This window comes from Staurois parvus, unplaced genomic scaffold (assembly GCF_062004578.1).
Source record: "Staurois parvus isolate SC_StPar_1 unplaced genomic scaffold, SC_StPar_1.0 ptg000357l, whole genome shotgun sequence".
NCBI lineage: Eukaryota > Metazoa > Chordata > Amphibia > Anura > Ranidae > Staurois > Staurois parvus.
The window spans coordinates 1,257,870-1,274,263 of NW_028318153.1; the positions used below are offsets into that span (position 1 = coordinate 1,257,870).

At 40.5% G+C, this 16,394-nt stretch overlaps 1 protein-coding gene across 10 annotated transcripts in view; it reads left to right on the forward strand.

Moving 5' to 3' along the window:
• ESRRG (estrogen related receptor gamma) overlaps positions 1–16,394 on the forward strand; it is a 1,108,989-nt gene that overhangs the window by 1,088,281 nt on the left and 4,314 nt on the right. For all 10 annotated transcript variants that reach the window (XM_089684805.1, XM_089684808.1, XM_089684809.1 and 7 more), the window contains one exon: positions 11,870–12,139. In XM_089684805.1, coding sequence (XP_089540931.1) covers positions 11,870–12,139 — 270 coding nt within the window. The remainder of the gene's footprint in view (positions 1–11,869; positions 12,140–16,394) is intronic.

Consider the following 16,394-nt stretch of genomic DNA (forward strand, 5'->3'; position numbering starts at 1 on the left):
CGGCAGTTGGGCCTTGAACACCGAGCAATCGCATATTTGCGTACCATTTAAAAACACATATGTGCTGAGAGTGCGCGCCCTGCACACTCCCAGCACATATGTCGGTGTCGCACAGAAAGGTCCCGATCTCCCCTTGACGCCGAGCGGCCACATATTTGCGTACCATTTGAAAGCACATATGTGCTGAGAGTGCACCCTGCGTGCTCCCAGCACATATGTCAGTGTCTCACGGAAAGGTTCCGATCTCCCCTTGACGCCGAGCGGCCGCATATTTGCGTATCATTTGAAAACACATATGTGCTGAGAGTGCACCCTGCGTGCTCCCAGCACATATGTCGGTGTCTCACAAAAAGGTTCCAAACTCCCCTTGACGTCGAGCGGCCGCATATTTGCGTACCATTTGAAAGCACATATGTGCTGAGTGCGCGTGCCCTGCGTGCTCCCAGCACATATGTCAGTGTCTCACGGAAAGGTTCCGATCTCCCCTTGACGCTGAGCGGCCGCATATTTGCGTATCATTTGAAAACACATATGTGCTGAGGGTGCGCACCCTGCGTGCTCCCAGCACATATGTCGGCCTCTCGGCAGTTGGGCCTTGACGCCGAGCAACCGCATATTTGCGTACCATTTAAAAACACATATGTGCTGAGAGTGCGCGCCCTGCACACTCCCAGCACATATGTCGGTGTCTCACAGAAAGGTCCCGATCTCCCCTTGACGCCGAGCGGCCGCATATTTGCGTACCATTTGAAAACACATATGTGCTGAGAGCGCGTGCCCTGCATGCTCCCAGCACATATGTCAGTGTCTCACGGAAAGGTTCCGATCTCCCCTTGACGCCGAGCGGCCGCATATTTGCGTATCATTTGAAAACACATATGTGCTGAGAGTGCGCACCCTCCGTGCTCCCAGCACATATGTCGGTGTCTCACGGAAAGATCCTGATCTCTCATGACCCTAAAACCCCGCCCCGCCTTCCGGTGTCTGAAACTCCTTAAAGGGTCGGGAGGCACCGGCGTGAAGAGGTTAAGTATGAGTAGTATGTAAATCAGATGTTTGGAACTCAGAGACTGCCTGTAAGGAGAGACAGTACAGTTATAATACCGTTTAATATAAAAGGATTAGAGAGCCCTGTTTGTGAGCGTTTATAATCTAAAAGGGAGAGGCAAAGAGTAAAACCTTTCAGTGGGTGAGCTGATGGAGTAGGTAAAGGTGTAGTTTTTAGGTGGCTGTAGGACAGGCTTCCCTGAAGAGATTAGCCTTTAGAGATGGATAAAGGCAGATAAAGTAGAAGAGAACTGGAGAAATTGGAGTAGGGAGTTCCAAAGAATGGGAGACGCTTTGGAGAAATCCTGGAGATGAACATGGAAGGAGGTGATGAGTTAGCTAGAGAGTAGAAGGTTTGGGATGAGTGGATGGTTTGGATGATATTTTGAGATGAGGTTGGTGATGTAGTTGAGGGGATTTAAAGTGTAACTAAATTCAAAACTTTTTTTTTATTTTGGATAGAGTGGAGAGGGATTAGAACCTCTGTCAGTTTTTATTGCTGTCTTTGCCCCCATTATGGAGATTCACCCTCTGCGTTTGTCCTGTTTGCCATTATCATTGAAAGTGAAAGTTTTTTTAAAAAATCCAAATTTTGGGTTTTTCCCAGAAAAGTAAAAGGGAAAAACTTCCAATGGGGACAGTAGTTCTGGTGACCTGGGGGGGCCCCAAGGAATTTCCTTAATTTTCAAGGATTTCCTCTCACTTTCTGTTTGACCATGGGACAGGAAGAGAAGGGAAATCTCCGCAAAATCTCCGAAAAAAAAATCTGACATGGGTTATAACTCCCCCTTGCTTTATCCAAAATGAAAAAAAAAAAAACAACGTTTTGCATATAGTTCTACGTTAAGGCTAAACTCCATGCTAATATTGAAAAAACATTCAATGGGAAGTGTTCATTAAAACATGTATATTTAAATTAAATGACTTTCAGAACCAGTCTTTACATTGGCCTCCTATAATCCCTGCACAGACTTTGAGAGAGCGGAGCAGTACAGTACAGTATATTTATATTGTAGAGGGAGGAGCAAACTATATTATAGTATTGGGAGAGGCAAACTATACTATAATACTGGGAGAGGGAGGAGAAACTATACTATAGTATTGGGAGAGGGAGGGGCAAACTATACTGTAGTACTGGGAGAGGGAGGGGCAAACTATGCTATGGTATTGGGAGAGGGAGGGGAAAACTTTACTATAGTACTGGGAGAGGGAGGGGCAAACTATACTATAGTACTGGGAGAGGGAGGAGAAAACTATACTATAGTATTGGGAGAGGGAGGGGCAACCTATACTGTAGTACTGGGAGAGGGAGGGGCAAACTATGCTATGGTATTGGGAGAGGGAGGGGAAAACTATACTATAGTACTAGGAGAGGGAGGGGCAAACTATGCTATAGTACTGGGAGAGGGAGGGGCAAACTATACTATAATACTGGGAGAGGGAGGAGAAAACTATACTATAGTATTGGGAGAGGGAGGGGCAAACTATACTGTAGTACTGGGAGAGGGAGGGGCAAACTATGCTATGGTATTGGGAGAGGGAGGGGAAAACTATACTATAGTACTGGGAGAGGGAGGGGCAAACTATACTAAAGTACTGGGAGAGGGAGGGGCAAACTATACTATAGTACTGGGAGAGGGAGGGGCAAACTATACTATAGTACTGGAAGAGGGAGGGGCAAACTATACTATAGTACTGGGAGAGGGAGGAGAAAACTATACTATAGTATTGGGAGAGGGAGGGGCAACCTATACTGTAGTACTGGGAGAGGGAGGGGCAAACTATGCTATGGTATTGGGAGAGGGAGGGGAAAACTATACTATAGTACTAGGAGAGGGAGGGGCAAACTATGCTATAGTACTGGGAGAGGGAGGGGCAAACTATACTATAATACTGGGAGAGGGAGGAGAAAACTATACTATAGTATTGGGAGAGGGAGGGGCAAACTATACTGTAGTACTGGGAGAGGGAGGGGCAAACTATGCTATGGTATTGGGAGAGGGAGGGGAAAACTATACTATAGTACTGGGAGAGGGAGGGGCAAACTATACTAAAGTACTGGGAGAGGGAGGGGCAAACTATACTATAGTACTGGGAGAGGCAAACTATACTATAATACTGGGAGAGGCAAACTATACTATAATACTGGGAGAAGGAGTGGCAAACTATACTATAGTATTGGGAGAGGGAGGGGCAAACTATACTATAGTACTGGGAGAGGCAAACTATACTATAATACTGGGAGAGGGAGTTGCAAACTATACTATAATATTGGGAGAGGGAGGGGCAAACTATACTATAGTACTGGAAGAGGGAGGGGCAAACTATGTTATAGTATTGGGAGAGGGAGGGGCAAACTATACTATAGTATTGAGAGAGGGAGGGGCAAACTATGCTATAGTACTGGGAGAGGGAGGGGCAAACTATACTATAATACTGGGAGAGGGAGGAGAAAACTATACTATAGTATTGGGAGAGGGAGGGGCAAACTATACTGTAGTACTGGGAGAGGGAGGGGCAAACTATGCTATGGTATTGGGAGAGGGAGGGGAAAACTATACTATAGTACTGGGAGAGGGAGGGGCAAACTATACTATAGTACTGGGAGAGGGAGGGACAAACTATACTATAGTACTGGGAGAGGCAAACTATACTATAATACTGGGAGAGGGAGTGGCAAACTATACTATACTATAATATTGGGAGAGGGAGGGGCAAACTATACTATAGTATTGAGAGAGGGTGGGGCAAACTATACTATAGTACTGTGAGAGGGAAGGGCAGACTATACTATAGTACTGGGAGAGGGAGGGGCAGACTATACTATAGTACTGGGAGAGGGAGGGGCAGACTATACTATAGTACTGGGAGAGGCAGGGGCAAACTATACTATAATACTGGGAGAGGGAGGGGCAATTTATACTATAGTACTGGGAGAGGGATGGGGCAAACTATTCTATAGTTTGTCTATACAAGTTGGTGCATGCACAGAACCTGATGATAGGAGCAGAGGGATGGTATAATCAGTTTGCTGCTTCTCCTTTACAGCCCACAGGCAATCACATGCTGGGGGTGGCAAGGTGACCAACCTGTCCTACTTAGCTGAATTAGAGAAAACACAAACCTGACTTTGCTGTCTGGCATGGCCATGTAAATCTCCGGACTGTACAGACAAAAGTGTAATCCTTTAGTAGGTAAAACAGCTCCCATAGCTGGTTGGCCTATATGAACCTTGTACGGGCTCAGACTAGCTTTTGTGTAATTTTTGTTGATTTTTTTTCAAAACGTTTGTCCCATTCCCCACTCTTCTCACCTCCTTGTATCTCTACTCCACAGCTTGAAGCTCATGTAGTGAATCCCTTTTACTTCCGGCCACAGACAACTTCCATTGCCAGGGGGAGGCACTAGAGTAAAAAGAAAAAAGCCCAACACTCTTTTTGGTTATGTAGTTTTTTATGATGCTGACTTGAGGCTTTGGTCACTGTGTGACTGGTGTAGCAGCACTGACAGCATTGAATGGATCAACCATTCGTTGCCAGAACTATAGGGAACTCCTGGTGGACAAAAAACCCGGTAACCTTATTGATTATCAGGTTTTTTCAGCAGCGGTGTATTTACCGTAAGGCAAACAAGGCATTTGCCTGGGGTGGCAATTTTCGGAGGGGGAGGGATAAGTGACACAAGCGGCAGGGATGAGGACCTGGTGAGGCACTGCCTAAGCTCCGCCATGCTCCGATGCTTAACCAGAAGGCTGCGCGCTGTTGGAGGGTGGCTGGCTGCTTCTTTCATTGTGGTTAAGGTTAGTTCTCGAAATTGTCTGGTGGAGCTGGGGGGGAAGGGTGGGGGGTTGATAGCGGTGGGCGGTGGTGGAGGAAGCTAGTGGTGAAGGTGGGGGGGGGTTGCTGGTGGGGTGGGGGTTACCCCATTTTAGTGTTGGCTAGGGCAGCACAAGGAATAAACACACCACTGGTCTTCAGGCTTAATCTGTAGAGCAGAGGTCCAAAACTGTGGCTCATTGGAAACATGTGACCCTTTGCTTGCCTATAACTGGCCCTTGGGGAACTAATCCTAACAGTGAGACCAATGACGGTGTGCTGTTCCTTCCACTGACACCAATGATGGTACACAATTCTTCCCACTGACACCAATGACAATGCACTTTTCTACCCACTGACACCAATGATGATGCACTGTTCTTCCTACTGACACCAACGGTAAGGCATCATTCCTCCACCATCCAAACACTGATACTGGGTAATTTTTTACTTCCACTGCTCACCAACCCTTGGACATTGCTTACTCCCATTAACGCCAGCGTATTTTCTACTTCCACTGGTCACATTCTGCCTCCCCCAAGGCCTGAAATAAAAAAAACTGACCCCGGCTGTAGAGTCTCAGATATGCCAATCATAACTTTTCTCTGACTAATATCTGGCTAATATTTTTTTCTGCAATATATAGTTTGACGTGCAGTGTGAGAGCCTGCCTGACATAATACAAATTGAATGGCTAAGGGAAGCCTCCACTCTACATGGTTATTGGGTAATCTCAAGGATATTGTTCAATAATTGTAAAATTAGGTTGTATTGTGTGTGGCCATCTTGAAACATATTGCTTGCAGGTAACAACATTCTCTTTCCTTTCCTCTGTTTCTATAAATCACTCCCATTAAAGAGTGCTCTATAATGCTGAAGAATACAATTAATTTCCATGCTTATCTTTTTTGCTTCTTTTTTTTGGTTTAAAATTTAAACATTTTAGAACCAAAGCAGCCAGCTGCCCAATTAAAGAAGATTTGTTTTGTCTTTAGGAAGCATACATTGGGATTGTGGATTAATTTTCCTAAATATTCATAGAGCAGCTTAAATATTGACCAAGACTTTTCAGCGACATATTGATTTATCAACCTTCTATTTAATTAAAACATGTATATTTTGTAATTCATTAGAACCACTACAAACACGCAGGCCTATGGCCCCCAGCTCCTGTGTCACTCATCATTGGAGTCAATTGTCTGCTCTGATGGGAATATTTTCACTCCTGTGCCTGGAAACTCACTGATAATGTATATAATGAGTAGTTTTGTTATTTTTTGAGTGTTTTTGCAAGTATATACAAGCAGTTTAGAAGCCTATTGCAAACACTTTGTGTCTATTTAAGATTCAGGCATTTTTTGTTTTAGACAATGAAAAGCACTAGGGGGCGGAGATCAGTACATAGAGGCTACAAAAATTTGCTCATTTTCAGGCATTGCCATTCACATTTGTGGGGTCAAAAATGCCCAATTCTGTCTCAAAAGTAGCTCATGTAATTTTTGGGGCTACAGGCACCTGAGCACTCATGTGAAAAGCCACCATTAAAATACATAGGATTTTGGATGTTGAGCATTTTGGAGCTTTGGGCTACAAAAGGCTCAGATGTGAATGAGGCTTCAGGTAAACCTTTTTTTGTGAATCAGTTGCTAGTTATTTTCTGAAGATACTGCCAGCAACAGCGCTTTCTTTTCCAGACTGACCATGCTAAACTGCTGCCATGTAATTAGCAGCAATTTGGCCTGTCTGCCATGTGCATTCCTTCATTTGGTCATTGGACTGCCTGTAGTTGGCATGAGCAGACCTCTTAGGCAGTCCTTACTGTCAAGTCAACAGGACAATAAGCGAGAGGAAATCTCCAAGCAAACATCCAACAGCCACACATCAAGTAAATTCACTTTTATTTCTTTTTATAGCATATTCGACAAACATGACAGGGGTACAGGACTCCAGCTGACGCGTTTCATGCTCCACTAGCGCTTAGTCATAGCTCCCCAACATAGCCCCAGATAGCAGTAAAACCCAACAGGAGAACTAAACTATTCCCATTGTATCCAAAGCACTTTAATTTGAAGGAGCATCCCTTCTACTGTGAAAAATTGAACAGTAAAATTGAGACTCCCCTTTTTTAATGGCCATGGTAGGCAGGTAGGTTTTTTTTTTCTCATAAAATAGATGCAGGTACTAACGCCCCCCCAACTGAGCACTATCTGTTGTCTTTGCCCTACCCTTTTCCCTTCACTACCCCTTTTAAAGTATAATTTGTTGGTGCTAAGTAATTTGCATGGAATTACTGATAACAAGAAAGGCAGTAAAATAGATCCCCTGCAAGGAACAACAATAGGCCCCACCCCCAGCAACAATAGATACTCCCAGCAACACTAGATACCCCATAAGAACAATAGACCCTTCGGCAACAAAATATCCCTCTGCCAGCATCAATAGATACACACGAACAACAATATGCCCCCATGAAGAACAGTAGATCTCCCAGCAGCCAAAAATAATAGACCTCCCCTGAAATAGTAAATCCCCCCCAGCAACAATAGACCTTCCCCAGTAACAAGAGACGCCTTGAGCAACACCACACTAACCCAGTGACAAAAGATCCCCCCAGCAGCCAGCAACAGTAGACCCTCCAGCACGCCCAAGCACACCTTGCCAGTCCATACATTCAGTGCTGAAGGTGTTGGAACTTCTTACCACCACATTCCCACAAAAAAAAAGCCCTGAAGGTAGGAAGACAGATCTGGGAACATAAATAAGGATGTCTCACCATTGGAAGCCCTAAGAAATATAAAACAGCAATGGAATATTCAGATGAAATTTCCTTTTAAGTGGGCTGAATTTTAAGAAGTTTTAAGAGAATAGAAATGCAATATTTTAGCAACACCCTTATAATAACTTGGTAGAATTTATCACTATGTGCTTAATTAAACTACTCAAAGGTGCCTAAAACATTGCAAGGCCTGAAAAGAAAAAAAAATAGCTAATTTCTAAATCACTGGGACAAAGGGGGCTGTAGAAAAACTTTAAGGTTTCCATCCACGTAAATGTCAATATGGTGTCTGCTCCATCATCAGCACTAAATTCACATTGATGCCTCTTTTCTTCTCCGTATTGATCCTTCCATGAGAACGTAGATTTGTATCTGTTAATTAATGCGTCCTGAAACAGCGTTTGTATTAATCAGGTTGATAAGAAAAATTGGATGCCGGCACCCGCGTGACAACTATAAAAGTGCTGGCCCTGATAAAATCATGAATGGACCTCAATAAAAAAGTTCCTCCTTGCACTCAATAAACTAATCATCCCACTTTTAATTATGCGGTGGAAAGATGTGTGGAGATTGGGGAATGTGTAAATCTAATTATTTACTAACAGCAGTGCCTGGGAGGGGAGAGTTAGACTGTCATCGGAAGGTGCTGCAGGCAGTATTCTCTGTCCATCTGCTACTGCAGTGAAAAAAAAAAGAGAGAGAAAAAAAAATATATAATCGGAATCTTGAGAGAAGAGCAGCATTCTGAGCTAATTGAAAGACCATTTCTCTGCTTGTCTAAATTATTGCTTGTCGAGGGACAGTCCCAAAGAAACGATATGATTTGTGGCAAAGTCTACAGAACACTTTTTTTGAACTTACGGCCCACAATCTCATCAAGTAAATGTATTTGGAGGATCTGCTGGGAATCATATGAAATCTAATTTTATTTTTTATAGAAACAATGTAAAAAGTTTTTTTTTTTTCCTTTTATTGCAACCCAACGTGTGACCGCTCTGAAAACAAAACGTTAATTTACATTCAGCTGGGTAAAGACATCAAGTGTTTGTTGCATTTTCAGATAGAATAATATAAAAAAAAAAGAAAGAAAAGAAAAAAAAGCCCAACGATTTATTATAATCTCTTTGCAGATATATCAGTCATTAACCTCATGGGCTGTAAATGTAATGCATTTCAAATTAGAATCGGTAACGTACACCAGACTGTATTCAAAAGAAGACGCAGAAATTTTATGGATAAAATTAATTTTATAGTTAGAGATTCTGCAACATAAACTTAAATTAGGATGGGTCAATGTCTTTGTTTTTGTATGTATATTATTATTATTATTATTATACAAGATATATATAGCGCCAACAGTTTGCACAGCTCTTTACAAAATGAAGGCAGACATTACAGTTACAATACAATTTGGTACAAGAGGAAACAGAGGGCCCGGCTCGACAGAGCTTACAATCTAGGAGGAAGGGTTGTGTGATACAAAAGGTAATAGCTGTGGGGGATGAACTGATGGAGGAAATAAAAGGCAATTTACTAGTTAGAAGCAGGATAGGCTTCTTTAAAGAGAAAGGTTTCAGGGATGGTCTAAAGGTGGACAGATTAGGAGATAGCCGGACAGATTGTGGTAGGGAGTTCCATAGGATGGGAGAAGCTCAGGAAAAGTCCTGGAGGTAAGCATGGGTATAGACACTCAAATCCTGAGTTGGGATGGGTTAAAACTGAACTCCAAGCAGATATCAGATATATAGAATAATGCAGTTCTCTGTTCATAAATACATCATTAAATGTATTTGTGCAAGCGGCGTAAGTACCTGGATGTGACCTGGTATCACCCTCTTGCCATCTATGTACAGCTGGAGTCTGAGAGGAAGAAGCAGTACAAGGAGCCAATCAGGTCATGCTCTGACAATAGGCATGCTGATAGGAGGAGAGGGCTAAGTGTCAAAGATGAGGATGTCATTGTGCGGCTTCTCCTTTCATTGTCTAGTCACAGGCTAGGAGAGGGTCCAGGATGACCTGGGTTCAGAGGAAGTGTGTTGAATGATACTGGCTGTCTGAATGAGCAACAGAAAAAGGTACTGCAGGGAAATCTCTTGGAGGGGAATATTGCAGTAAAAGATGGTTTTGTTATACAGACAGTCCCTGGGCCATGAACAAGATAGGTTAAGTTGATTTTTATGTAAGTTGGAACAGGAACATTTTTTAAGTATAACTCCAGACAAAAAATATTTGTAAGTTTTAGATAGCATAGGGAAGGGTTAACTGTCCATGCAGTGATGTGGGATTACTGGCAGGTCCGTCAGACAGTAGGTGGCAGCATGCGTTGAGTTGCAAAATGGCTGCCCAGCAGTTTAGAGGAGGCTGCCTCCGTTCTTAAGTACGAGTTGTATGTAAGTTGGATGTTTGTAACTCGGGGACTGCCTATATATATATATATATATATAAAACATTTCTTTTTAACTATTCATTTTTACACTGTTATTTGTGGCTGGAAGTAAATTTCCCTAAATTTGTTTTCTTTTTAAATTCTTTTGGCCTTTTTTTGTTGATGTGTCTGTATATACATTTTTAATCACATTTTAAAAATATGACTTCGACTCGATTTTAAAACAATTTTTAGTTTTCAATAGATTAGGGAATGGTTAAGACTCCTATCAAATTTTTGTTTTTGTTTTTTTTTTTGCTTTCTGTGTCCCATTGAGGCATGAGGATTTGTCCTCATTTCCTGTCTTGCTGCACAACCAAAAGGGAGAGATCTCTCCAAAGTGAAGGAAAGCCTATCTTAGACATTTCTCACTGGAACAAGTGTCCCTATAAGAAGATTTAACCTAAATTCCTGCTTTAATGACACTGTAAAATGTTAGTTTTTCCCTCACATTCAGTCCCAATAACAATAGTCATCAGAACAAGTAGGGAGAGGGAATAATCCCAGTGGGTTACAGACACCAATATATATATTTTTAAAATTTTTATCATATACACTGTATATATATATATATATATATATATATATATATATATATATATATCCTGCATCATATGCCTTATGTTACATGTAAAATAGTACTCAATGATACAATTGTTTGTTAGATGAAATTCTTTTTTACTAGACTTAAAAGATGAGTTCAGGTTGAATGCATCTCTTCTCATGGAACCTGTACAATGTCTTACAGGCCACTTGCAATAAGATTCTGACACGTCTTAAGACCCCCTTAAGAAAATAATTTCTAATCCCCTTTGATGATTTTATTAAGTCCTTGTCTTCGTTATGTGCCAACTGGCAAACTTAAGCACTTTTGCCAACAAGCCAAAGAAATTATTTTCCCACTGTATGTACTTGCATTGCTTCTAATGTGATTGAGCAAATTAACAGTGTGGTTTAATATACAGAACATTTATTAACACCTTATTTCCAAGTTTATGTTAATGAGCATATTTATGACTTGATGCCAAACATTTGCTGTATAGCAGTTCATGATCCCAAAATGTGTTTAAATTATAAATGCATTTTCATTAAATTTAATACATCCTTAGTTGTTTCTGCAACCCACTAATGAATATTGATATGATAATTTACCTCTGTTGTTTATGACCTGCTTTGTTTTTGCATCCACTTCTGCTGTGAAAATTTTTTTCTTGGCCACCACTTGGGGGCGCTGTTAAGGGAGTGCAAAATGGCTTGGCTTTAAAGGACATGAGCAGCCAGTTCCCTGGAAACAGAGATGTACATCTGGATGTAGGATAGACAGTAGGCTGCAAGCATTACTGCTGGGAACAGGAATGATCAGAAGTAAAGGTAGCCCATCATATTGACATTTTTTTCAGAGGCTGATGGGAAACATTTGGATGTAAAATTTTCAGTGAAAGTGCAGTTATACTTTAAAGGAATGTAAAAAAAAATGTTTCTCAATTAAAGAAAGCTCAAAATAGATTTCTTCTCTTATAGTTAATTGTAAAGCCCAACTCCAGGAATTAAAAATAACTACCCTTGCAGGTAGTTAAAGGTAGAAGTATTGTACTACTCTTCCAAAGACAAAGCTGTACTTTTCTCTAACTTGCCATTTTCTATAAGTTTTTGATTTAGCAAAAAAGAAAAAAAAAAGAAAAAAAAAATATATATAGATATCTCAGTTATTAATATACTGTATCAACTACAAAAGAAGATTTGAAAATATGTAAATGTACTTTCCAATTTAACCACCAACTCTTCTTATTTCTTCTTTTCCTCAAGGATTCTCCACCTTGTCGTTGGCTGACCAGATGAGTCTTCTGCAGAGCGCGTGGATGGAAATCTTGATATTGGGCATCGTGTATCGGTCTCTCTCTTTTGAAGATGAACTGGTCTATGCTGAAGACTATATCATGGATGAAGACATGTCAAAATTGGCAGGATTGCTCGAGTTGAACAATGCCATCTTGCAACTTGTCAAGAAATACAAGAGCATGAAGCTTGAGAAAGAAGAGTTTGTAACTCTCAAAGCTATAGCGCTTGCTAACTCAGGTGGGTTCACTTTGTATAAAAGTAGTACTCCAGCTTTGATCACAAAATTATTACTGCGTATGCTGTTACCTCCTGAATGAAAGCTGGCCATACATGAATCGAAATTTGAATGGTTCCCCAGGGACTCCTATACCACCAGCCTGTCAGATTTTCCCTGCTTAATCAACATCAATACCTCGGTTAAGAGGATTCCCCCATTCACATTGAGTTCGTGGATGGGGGAATCACATTTTTTTTTGTTCAACCCACTGGTTGAATGAAATAAAAAAAAGATTAATCTATGGGCTACTTAAGTTCTGCTGCTCCTTTTCCTCACATGCCCCCAGCCTGTCTATAATTGCTACGTAAACAAAGCCTCAAGGTGCAGATGATTACTTTACATCTGGCTGTGTGACCATAAACTCCACACAGTCACTTCCTGCCAGTATAGATGCCATTTAGACCTCCTTTTTTTGTTGCAGGACTATGGAGGTGATGTCACAACACTACTGGCACTGATTCTTGGTGGAATTGAATGGAGTGCAATTTGCATACAATCCCCAGTTACATCTTCCCACCATGCCCTGCCTTGTAGTAGGCTTCTAGTTATGAGCTGGATTTTTGTTAGAAATTAAGCAATAGTTTATAATAATACACTCTACAAAGCGTAATAATAGAGTATATGACAGTGTTGGGCATTTATGGACTGTGGGCAGTGATCATATTATACTGTACTCTACTTTCCCAGCTCACAGGACCATTTACAACCATCCAGAAACTACATGAGTCCTAAAGAATCATGGGACACAAAGTTTCTGGAAATGGTGTCAGCAGCATACAGAAAACTTTCTACTGGTGCCCTTGACTTGCAAATGTCTGGGGAGAAGCAATGACATCACAGGCATTAAGAAAAGTTATTTTGCAGTGATAGAGGCAGTTTACATTTATAAAGAAACAGCGTGGATGTGGTGGCAGAATACTTGTGTAAGGTGAGTAAATTCTGGAGTTGAGGGTTAAAACATTTATTTGGTAATATGGTAATACTGGTAATATTGATAATACTTTCATGTATGCCGCGAAAGCCATTTGTATCATGAGTTTACCAATCTCAGCTTAACTTACATAACAGAGCAAGTTGAAGATATTTTATAAACCATACAAAACGGCAGATTTGCAAAGAAGAGGACCAGTGGAGCCTGTTTTGGTTGGATATTTTAAAATGGAGATCATTAGATGTGATAAAGCTGTAGTATGTGGTTTGAAAGAAATATTGATGTGGAAAGGACCTATGCGGACAGAATAAGGTTTAAAATGGGTATCATATTGGCAACCTGAAGGAAAGAAGATGAATGGGTTAATTTAGTAAAATAATCATTTTCACCCAACTTGTGTTCATTTAAAATGCCAAATAAAACTATAAGGAAAATATTAAAAAATTCCCCCAAAACCTGATCTTGTCATTTAAATGAACAAAATCAGGAGCAGCTGATTCATTAAAACTGGTGACTAATCAAAATTAATTTTCCATAGTGACCAATCAATTTTCTACCTAATTTTACTAAAATATATATAAAATAAAAGTTGAAATTTGACTGATTACATTTGGGAAGCAACTCATTTATGTCATTGTTTGCTTTTCTCCAAATCATCCTTTGCTGCATGTGCTTCTCATATCCAGCAATTAAATTCTAAAATGTTTTCTTAAGTGGGGTACACACTATGAGAAAATTGGATGAAAAATTCCATACGAGGCACAAATGGTCGATTTTTGTATATGGGAATACAACTTTCGACACCTGATATAGACTTTCCAAACAAAACTTTCCGAAGGGAAAAACTCCAAACTTTTTCTCGTACAAGAACACAACGAATAATTTTCGTTTAATGTGTACTGCTTTTATACGGTTTTCGCAGGAGAAAAATTAGATACGAAAGACTGCACATGATGAGAAACAATAAAAAAAATAAAAAATGAGAATTTTCATACAATTAGTACCTTCCTCAGTTTTGACCTGCTGTAAAACATCGAGGAAAACTGGACGATTATTCTTGTGTACTGGGCTTTAGTAAGAACATTCTTGCAAGTCCAGAATTGGTACAGACCATCTAAATTGCTGATAAGCAACTCTCCTTTTCTTTTTGTCTAGCTGTTATGCTTAGTGACCAGCGTGAGGTGCTATTAACTATTATAGTTTAACATTGATTATTACTATTATTTCAGGTACTTATATAGCGCCGTCAATTCATACAGCGCCTTACATATATATTGTACATTCACATCAGTTCCTAACTCTCAAGGGGCTTACAATCTAAGGTCCCTAACTTACATTCATACATACACATACTAGGGCCAATTTAGAAAGGATCCAATTAACATGTCTTTGGAGTTATATTGTTCCATGAAATAAAAGGTAGAACTTGTAGGCACTTAAGTTACCCATCTTAAATCACAGTCACCAATTCAAGCCTTCAGCAGTCAGATCGTGCTAAGTCTTATGGTTTTCCACCAAGTTGGCAGTAAGCTTCCCACACCTGATTAAAACAGCTGTTAAAATTAGAGATTATAGATCTATTGACTCCATTATTTAGGAGGTCCAGACGATCAGATCGAGACACCATATGTTTCAATAAGCACAGCAGCCAGTAACCGTGAGAAGGGTTAAACAAAAACCATTTAGTCCATGTAAGAAACTCAAAAGTGCTGAAGCAGTCAACAGTATGAGATAAGTAAAAATCATTGGGCTTTGTTCTTTCCCTTTTGTGTAACCCTAATGCATTTCCTATGGTCCTTAAGTCCCTTTTAGCATTTACATATAGTTGTGGACAAAGCTGTGTTTAATCACACGCTGATCATTAGATACCTGTATGTCAATAACACGCGCTGATGCCATGTACCATTGACAGCCACACCGTGCCCCTCCATCTGTTTTTGTTCTGACCCTTTCTCTGAACTTTATCTTGGTTTCTGGCCAGTAGTTTTCCCTTTAATTACAAGAAGGAAACTGTCAATAAAATCTGTTAAATGGGATGCAATGAGTGGCTTCAATGGGCAGGCGGCTATTTGTTCAAATTCTGGAGCATTCAAAGTATTGACAGTTTGTTTTCTGGGGCCATATGCGACGATCAATCCCAGGCTGGGCTCAGCCGCGCTGAAAAATGAAAAACCAGATTGCTTTTGCTTACTTGCGGATGAGGACTCGTGATTTGGCGTGGCTCGAGTGAGATGAGACCTTCTGCCCAAATTGCCCCCCTGAGAGGAAGACAGAGAGGATGCGTGACTAGTTTTAGAAGTACTTTTTTTTTAAATTGATTTTGCAATTAGCAGTTTGCAGTAATTATTTTTGTGGCTTTGAGGGGAGAGATATTTGCAATATTAAAGATTATTTTTTTCCCCAAAAATTAGACATATTTCCTTAACTGATCTTGTTGCTTTTAAAGTCCTGTTCAATATGTACTTGTGTGTTATTTATGTTCTCAGTTATACTTAAACATGGACACTTTAATGTGTGCTGGCATCACCTACTGTTACAAATGTTTCTGATTCAGTAACCAGTGCATACTGTGAAGGTTGCTACAGCTACTGTCTACAGGAAACATTGCAACTGGAAAGCTCATACACCTGATTGCATTTGCCATTGATATGTAGTGCAGCTTACTTTAGGACTAGAAAAGCTGCAGTCCATACAGGAAAGCCTGGGGAACTTTTTCACATTAAGTTCCTACCCCGTACCAAAAATCAGCCACCTTATACCAAGACATCCAATGAAAACATCAGTGTCATCATCATTATCAGCGTGTGTCCATCCCTGTTTACCAAAAGTCAATCATTTTTTCAATTTTGTTGAAGAAGAATGTTGAAAAACTTTTCTTGATCACTGTCTACAGCCAATTCTCCTGTAATTTTTGGGTTTCATAGGTTCAGTAAGTAACTATTTTATAATTACACATACAAATACAACACAAATCTGCTCATGGAATGTATTAGGATTCCAAGTAGACAGCAGCAATGCTAAATTGAATTCTATTGCAACAAAAAAAAATCTACAACTGTGCCTGAAATTATTCAAAAGCGTTAAAGGAAGCATTAGAATATTAACAAACCCATGAGTATTTGCTAAAGCTAGGTTCACCCAGGCCCAAAATTGGCTGATTTTTGTCCCATGTGTACAGCTCCCCTTCCGGCAGAAACTGGTCTCATGACTGGCTTCTGTTGACTGAGCATGCTGAAAAGCTATCATCCGATCACTGTGTTCTGGCGGGGTCCCCCTGTCAGAAC